The sequence below is a fragment of the Protomyctophum bolini genome (assembly GCF_963924005.1).
Source record: "Protomyctophum bolini genome assembly, chromosome: 7".
Classification (NCBI taxonomy): Eukaryota; Metazoa; Chordata; class Actinopteri; order Myctophiformes; family Myctophidae; genus Protomyctophum; species Protomyctophum bolini.
Window position 1 is genome coordinate 17,924,294 of NC_137868.1, and position 8,773 is coordinate 17,933,066.

General features: G+C 41.9%; 1 protein-coding gene across 1 annotated transcript; it reads right to left on the reverse strand.

The window, feature by feature from the left end:
- Positions 1-2,470: 2,470 nt before the first annotated feature.
- Positions 2,471-4,145, reverse strand: LOC308318600 (SAM and SH3 domain-containing protein 1-like; the record flags this gene model as incomplete). Its single annotated transcript, XM_080768216.1, has 3 exons — positions 2,471-3,143; positions 3,529-3,657; positions 4,001-4,145. 3 exons carry the CDS (start codon positions 4,143-4,145, stop codon positions 2,896-2,898), a joined length of 522 nt encoding a protein of 173 aa, XP_080624342.1. The 3' UTR covers positions 2,471-2,895.
- Positions 4,146-8,773: the final 4,628 nt, after the last annotated feature.

Genomic DNA, 8,773 nt, shown 5'->3' on the forward strand with positions numbered 1-8,773 from the left:
GGCATACTATAGCGCGCAGTTTTTCATCATTTTTGAAGATTTGAAAAAAATGACGAAATGACAAAAACGATGGGTTATAGCCCATGTTTTTTGAAATTTTGAAAAAAAAAGTTAGCCTCGTTTCTCATCATTTTGGACCATGGGCTATAGCCCATATGGTACGGCATACTATAGCGCGCCGTTTTTCATCCTTTTTGAGGATTCGAAAAAAATTACGAAATGACAAAAACGATGGGTTATAGCCCATGTTTTTTGAAATTTTGAAAAAAAAGTTAGCCTCGTTTCTCATCATTTTGGACCATGGGCTATAGCCCATATCGTACGGCATACTATAGCGCGCAGTTTTTCATCATTTTTGAAGATTTGAAAAAAATGACAAAATGACAAAAACGATGGGTTATAGCCCATGTTTTTTGAAATTTTGAAAAAAAAAGTTAGCCTTGTTTCTCATCATTTTGGACCATGGGCTATAGCCCATATGGTACGGCATACTATAGCGCGCCGTTTTTCATCATTTTTGAGGATTCGAAAAAAATGACGAAATGACAAAAACGATGGGTTATAGCCCATGTTTTTTGAAATTTTGAAAAAAAAAGTTAGCCTCGTTTCTCATCATTTTGGACCATGGGCTATAGCCCATATCGTACGGCATACTATAGCGCGCAGTTTTTCATCATTTTTGAAGATTTGAAAAAAATTACGAAATGACAAAAACGATGGGTTATAGCCCATGTTTTTTGAAATTTTGGAAAAAAAAAGTTAGCCTCGTTTCTCATCATTTTGGAACATGGGCTATAGCCCATATAGTACGGCATACTATAGCGCGCCGTTTTTCATCATTTTTGAGGATTCGAAAAAAATGACGAAATGACAAAAACGATGGGTTATAGCCCATGTTTTTTGAAATTTTGAAAAAAAAAGTTAGCCTCGTTTCTCATCATTTTGGACCATGGGCTATAGCCCATTATGTCTCCATAGACTTTCTATTAAAACGTGACACGTTCACAAAATGTGCCAGCGTTGTTGTGACCTGCTGGTGTGAATTAAGAGTTTGATTGATTAGTTATTGTCATATTATGAGGAATCCTGACTGAACATAATCTAGACACAAGGGGCTTCAAAAACATCACACCACAAGAAAGGGCCAAGATGACTTACCATCCATCTCCAGTCTTAAGTTATGAAGAGAAGGATGGAACACCATAAAAGTATGCCATGCCAAAGATTACGAATGAAGTGATGACTGAAATAGATGAAATGTTATATCATTGTCTTTCTCCTCAGCTGGCAGATGGTATTGGCACACAAAGAATAATCGCCTTGTACATTTTGGGATTTTATGTCGAATTCAAATATCGAGACTGCAGATTTAACATTGACTTTCTAAAGAATCAACGCTTACTCCCTCCTTTGCTCGTGTATTTTGTATGCAGTGCTGGCTGAGAAATGCATAACTATGCATCAAACATATAAAAAAAAAAGATTTCCCCTTTGCAGATACTCATTTGTATCATTATTGATATTATGGTGGAGCAAATCTAGCTTCATGTTCAATAGTAAAACGCATGTACTGTAGACTTTCTTTGTGAGGTACAGGCATGCTGAATATAATGCGTTGCAACCTCAGCAAATAAATTGTCATCAGAAGATCATCAGTCTAATCATTAGACTGATGATCTTCTGATGACAATTTATTTTTTGCCTGTAATCCATTAGACTCTAATGGATTACAGGCAATATTACAACTAGGATATACAACAGTCAGGGAATGGGGGATAAAGCAACAAATAAAACAATACTGGTGAAAGCATTTCCCCAGCACTTTCAAGACAATACACATTTTGTTAATTAAAATGTGTTATATTAAATCACCTGAACGTAGTAAACAAAGTAATGTGCTACTGTGTGCATTTGAAAATGATTACGCTATTGATAGTTATTAGTTAGAGGGAAATACTATGTTCATGGCATGAGTCAAAAGAGCATCTATGATGAGCTACAGGGAAAGTGAACAGAGGCAGAAGAAAAGTTTATTAACAAAACCAGAACATTATTCAGGGTTCTACACTCACAGCACGCATGTGGAGGAGAACAAAGGAGAAGTCCAGGAAGGACATTCTGACACCTGGTGGGATTTCATTCCACGTCTCCTTCTCTGAATTTAAAACCACACAAGCTCCGTTATGAATATAATTAGTTACCACAAGCTCTGAGGCAACAGAGCCTCTAAAGACAAAAAAACTTTTCCACAGCCAAACTGCATTCATCAGAATTAATCTGTGATCCAACATTAACATTAAAGCAATGTAGCATTATATTTCTATTTGAACTGTATGACACACACACACACACACACATAGTACACACATAAAGGGGAACGCAGTGGTTAAAACTGGAACCCATTAGATGGAGAAAGAGAAGATAAGCTATGACAAAGCAATGGTTTATGAGTTTGTGTGTGGGCGGGACAGAAAGCAAGCACACAATCGCTTCAGGGAACTCTGGCAAGTCTTCAAAAAGAAAATGGAAAAAAAAGAAAAAAAATGAAAAGAAAAATCCCAGGAATAAGACCTCAATATACTGCAATAATAAGAAAAGAAAAAAAAAGATAGAATGATATTTATAATTTACAATCTATGCACTACGATTTAAAAAATATTTTCATCCAACAATTATTTTAGGCACATTTGAGTATTTGTGCAACATGGTCACTATAGAAGTAAACACAAGCAAAGTGACATCTTGAAATGGTACGGACACAAAGAGATTTCAATGCCGTTTGTTTTTGATTCGTCGCTAACTCAGTGGATATATTACCACCACAGCAAAACCAGAGTGTTCCCTGGCATGCTGCTTCATGGGCCCGGGTTCCAGGCTCAGACACCTAACGGCATATTAACAGAAATACTCTCTCGTGGGGCAACGGTATACTAACTCCACCCCTATGGGTGGAGGAGGAGGTGGCCGTCTGGGTCCGTGATCGGAAAGCGAGCTTGTTCTCAACAGAACAGTTCTGTGCATAGGGGAGGGTCTCTGCCTTTGCACACAGGACTCCACCACTGTGGGGCGGACCGGGCCTAGCGGTCTGTGAGCCGGGTCCCTCTCGGCTATGACGGGGTGTCGGCACCGGTGACACAGAATGCCTACGAAAATGGAAAAGAGACGGGTGGAAAGAGTGGAGCGTGAAAGGACAGAAGGAAAAGAGAGCAAGGCGATAAAAGGCGGGAGGAGTTTCTCCCCCCCCACGGCACCGGGAGATGCCAAGAGGATGGTTGAGGGGGAGAGCAGGGGGTGGATCTGGTCTGGTGACATGGCAGATAAGAGTTTGATTGGCAGGGACCAGTCCAGACGAGACGGAGAGATGGACTGGGTGTTAGAATGCTGAAGCATGGCAAGAGGCGGAGCAGGTGGTGGAAGCCCGTATCGGAAAACCAAGCGGGAATAGTCACAGTCACTGCATAGCGCTAGGCTAGGCCCAGGTTACGCTAATCCCAGGGCTAATGCTAGGCTAGGCTATGCTATCATTACCATTCTCCAGATTCTCATTGCTCTCGTAGCAGCCGGAGTCACGCGGGGAGTCTCCCACCAGGCCGCGGCCCTCCGACAGCAGCTTCTCCTGGGAGCCCGACAAGCCGCTGCGCTCGGGATCACTGCTGCCTGGAAACACAGGGGCAGGTTGTCACATTATTATAGCGTCTTGTTTAACGACATCCGCTACGGGATTATAATACACCAAAAAAACAATTACAAAACCTCATCTTCTCAATCGATAACTGAAATCTGCTATGATAAGGCCAATAATGTAAACCTAAAGCCAAATTAAATGTCATATGTTCCATGGCTTGTTCCATGCAAGTACAAATACCTTGCGCACAGATGCGTGTGTGTGTGTGTGTGTGTGTGTGTGTGTGTGTGTGTGTGTGTGTGTGGTGTGCAGGTGCGTGCAACTGCGTATTAACGTATGTGAGAGGGGAGGCCACACGGAGAAGCCATGACTTACTGTCGTACTCCTGCAGCAGCTCCACGGCGGTGAGCAGCACGGCCCGGTGCTGCGGGTCTTTGATGTTCAGCTCGTCAAGGTCCTCCTCCTCCAGCAGCTTGAAGGTGTCCAGGTCCTCGTAGCCGTTGAACAGGAAGGTGGGCATGTGCTCCTGCAATGACGGGGCGGACACAGACCACAGCGTTAGACCCAGTGAGCTCCCAAACTGGTTTTTCCTATACACAGGTTTAATGATTGTCTTTATAGTTCAACGTTTGTTTTGTAAACGCATTGACAATGAAGGGAAAATGTACGTCATAATAATGTGTCATTTACTTGTCTCTTTGTTGTTAATGGCGTTTTATTTTAAAGTTGCCAACACAAACGCCAACACAAAGTAATTTTGTGTTGGCACCGTTTGTTTTACATCACCATTACATCACCTGATCAACAAGAGTTAGACTTTAAGTCTATGCATCATCATCATCACGTTTGTGCATCGTCATCTTTCTGCACTGGCTGTGCAATGTCAGTACAGCCTAAGTCCTTGGCTTTGCAGGAACATCTGCCAGAAGAATGGTCAGATTTACACTTGCATTGGACCATCTCAAGGATGGCCTTTGGGCTGGCAGGACCTCTGTGGTCGTTGGTTTCAGCATGCCATCCAAGTGTTTAAAGTGCAGCTGTCAATCCTGCAGAGCAATGGCTGCTTGTGACCATGCCCTTGTTTGGACATGGACTCTCAAGATGTTCTGCTTTATAGCTCCAGGTATTAGAGGGAGCTTGTCACTTTCTGCCCTATGTTTGCAGAACAGATGCCATCGCAGTTCAAGGATTGTCTTGATGTTAATACACTTGGGTGAGTAAGCTGCACATACAAAAGGACTCCAGTGTTGATAGCATTCCTTCCGTCACATCTGCTTCATCCAGGTAGACCTAATATGGGGTTGTCGATCCCAGTGAATACATGGAAGGCTGGCAAAGCCTTTACTCTTACTTTACCTAGAGCTCGTCACAGTGGTTCAATCTGCACAACACCAGAGGCCAAATGGACATGTTCTTCAGCAAGAGGTCATAGTATGCTGTGACTAATCGTCCGTATCTGGGGAGAAAAATACCAACTGTGCATCAGGTGGGATGACAAGGGATCACCTTGGAGGACCCCCTGTTGTACTCTAGAGATATGAAGGAGACCGAGGACCTGTTTGCAAGGCTGATGGTACTTAAGTACCATCAGCCTTGCAAACAGGTCCTTGGCCAGCTCAAGCCAAGATATCAACCAAAAAGAAGCCATTCACTCTGACACCAAGGGCACTGTTTGCTCCTGATGGAACAATTCTGCCATGCCATGACAAGTCCAGGTTAATCCATCTACTTGTACAGTACAGCAGGGGATCCTCCAAGGTGACCATCATGTCTGCTTCTGGATACACTAGGAAAATAACCACGAAGAAGCAGACACACTGCTGATCCACCAGGCTGTGCTGGCTTCACAGTGAAACCAACCTGATGCACAGTTGGTATTTTTCTCCCCAGATACGGACGTTTAGTCACAACAAACTATTACCTCTTGCTGAAGAACATTTCTATTCAATTTCTATGGCCTCTGGTGTTGTGCAGATTGAACCGAGCTCTAGGTAAAGAAAGAGCAAGGGCTTTGCCAGCCTTCCATGTACTCACTGGAGTCATTTGTATGTGCATCTTATTCACCCAAGGGTATCAACATCAAAACAATACTTGAACTGTGATGGCATCTGTTCTGCAAACATAGGGCAGAAAGTGACAAGCTCCCTCCAACACCTGGAGCTCTGAAGCAGCACATCTTGAGAGTACATGTCCAAAGAAACAAGGGCATGGGCACAAGCAGCACAAGCAGCTCTGCAGGATCAACAGGAAAATGGGTACTTGGATGGCATGCTGATGATGACATGATGAGGTCTAACGACCACAGAGGTCCTCCCAGCCCCAAAGGCCATTCTTGAGAAGGTCCAATGCAAGTGTAAATCTGACTGTTCTGGCAGATGTTCCTGCAAAGCTAAGGGCTTATAGCCTGTATGTACTGACATGTCAGTGCAGCAGCCAGTGCCAGAACGATGACGATGCACTGATGATGATGATTATAATAATGCATAGAGACTGTCTATGATTACACATGGACATGATGTTTAAGATGGTTACACAAACATCCAAAGTTCACACTTAAAAGACATCATCTCAATAAAAAATAACTAACTAACAACTGGGCTGTGCTGTTTTTTATCCATATGGTGGATTACGTAAATTAAATGATAAGTTGTATCATTAGATTCCTTGACCCTGAAAATATAGGTTTAGCCATTAAAATCAATGTTCCATCTCATTTAGAAGCCAATATATTACAAAACATACATTTTACGGCTGCCATTTTGTAAATTCCAATATGCCATCCACAGACATCTGGCAAATGCAAACATTGATTTTCTGATTCCTTAGACAATACCCTTTCCAAAAATGTATAGTTATACAAATACAAAAATAAAAAACCAACAACATTAGTGAAGCTGCAACCACTCCAGGTCACTATGGACCCAGTCTAAGGGTTAATGTTGACATTTTTGTAGCTTTATAACTACCAACATTGGATTCCTTGATGCTGAAAATGTAGGTTTAGCAGTTAAAATCAATGTTCTAGCTCATTTAGAGGCTGAGATATTACAAAACATACATTTTACGGTGGCCATTTTGTAAGTTCCAATATGGCCGCCACCGACATCCGGGCAAATGGCAACATTGATTTTCTGATTCCTTGCACAATACCCTTTCCAAAAATATATAGTTTTGCAACTCTTCAAAAAAATCCGACAAACATTAAAATCAAAGGATAAGGAACCTGACTGGTGATGGAGCTGTGATGTGTTGGCGTAGCAGTATAGAGCATCGCAGTCCCTCCCCCTTTCAGAACAACGAGTGGCCCAGGAAATGAATCTCAATGCATTTGTCCCATAGGCATTTCGTGCTTTATTTATTTAAAGACCTTTTAAGCATCGTACAAACTCTTGTCGTGACAAATCATGACAACACACACAATATTTTGGACTAAACAAATAATTACAAAGAAGAAAAACAACAAAAAAAGTGTTGTAACCTGCCGTTTGTTTGGCCCGAAATATTGTGTGTGTTGTCATGATTTGTCACGACAAGAGTTGGCTTCGTACGACGCTTAAAAGGTCTTTAAATAAATAAAGCACGAAATGCCTATGGGACAAATGCATTGAGATTCATTTCCTGGGTCACTCGTTGTTCTGAAAGGGGGAGGGACTGCGACGCTCTATAGGGTGGGCGATATATCGTGATAAATATGGTCGAGACGATACAATGTCCTAATTTACACTTCTGTAAAATGATGGTTTCATTCTCGAAAAAATAAGTATTTTTGTCTATTAAAATGGCCTGTTAATCCCTTTTCTTTTCGTTTTTATTACCTTGTAGGTGGTTGTACTGGTAAAGGACTACTTCACCACTTTTCAACCTACCTTCATATATAGTTGGTGGTTTTTGTCTGTGTCTCATAGGAGGGCTGTGGGCAGTTCAGAAACCATCGTTTCAATTAGCTTGGATTCCCGTGATGTCACTGGTGGACGGGTTTCTGAACTGCCCACAGCCCTCCCATGAGACACAGACTGAGTAGAAACAATTTGTGGCATTTTATCATTAGCGAGGACCAATTATATAAAGATAGGTTGAAAAGTGGTGCAATCGTCCTTTTAAGTAACTTGAAAAATAACCATAAAAACACAAGATATTGTGATAATATCTTGTGTCGTGAAACTGCGTGGGAAAATATTGTGATAATATATTGTTCCATATCACCCACCGTAGCAGTGTCAGTGTGAGTGTATGTATCTGGAACTACAGTACAGTTCACTACAGTGAACTTTGCTTTCCCTCATGTTTTTCATCAGCCTTTTCTGGATCAGGGCCCACTTGAAACTGCCGAAAATGTCCGTGGCCCAGTTACTGTGTAAGTTCATGTTTATCAGCATCAGTTCCTGAGTTTCAACTGCACATGAGTGTGCGTGAGCGTGAGCGTGTGTGTGTGTGTGTGTGTGTGTGTGTGTGTGTGTGTGTGTGTGTGTGTGTGTGTGTGCGTGCGTGCGTGCGTGCGTGCGTGCGTGCGTGAGTGCGTGTGTGGGTTAGCTCACCTGTAAGAAGGTATGGACCCAGAGTCTGGAGCGTATTTTGACCACAGCACTCTGACCGCGGTCCAATCGTCCCACCACACATGTAATCCTCAGACAACTGATATTAGTACAGTTCTACAGAGAGAGAGAGAGAGAGAGAGAGAGAGAGAGAGATTTGTGCCAAATAGTTTATGCTTTATGCCAGTGGTTCTCAAAGAACTCAAGAACCCCCATAACTCTACAAATGGAACCGGTTCTATTTAATATAGTATTGTATCTATAGCGCAGTTTAAATGTTCTCTTTCTTTTTCTTTTTTTTAACCAATGTTGTCTGCTCTCTCTCTACCATTTAATGTTTTTAAATGGCTTTGCCTCTTTTTAATGTGTTGTGTTAAATGGGTTAAATCTGACGTGTTGTGATGAGTTGCATTTGTATGCCTAGTGTGAATTATGTAAGTGTAACGTGACAATAAAACGATTCTGATCCTGAAGTGTCCCTAGAGCCCACTTTGAGAACCACTGCTTTAAACACATCAACTGTAGGAAAAGCAATTAATCTGTCAAAATGTATGAGTTTGTTTGCTATGGTTTGTTTTTTACCAGCGTCTTGCTGCTGTAACTCTGACCCACGCTG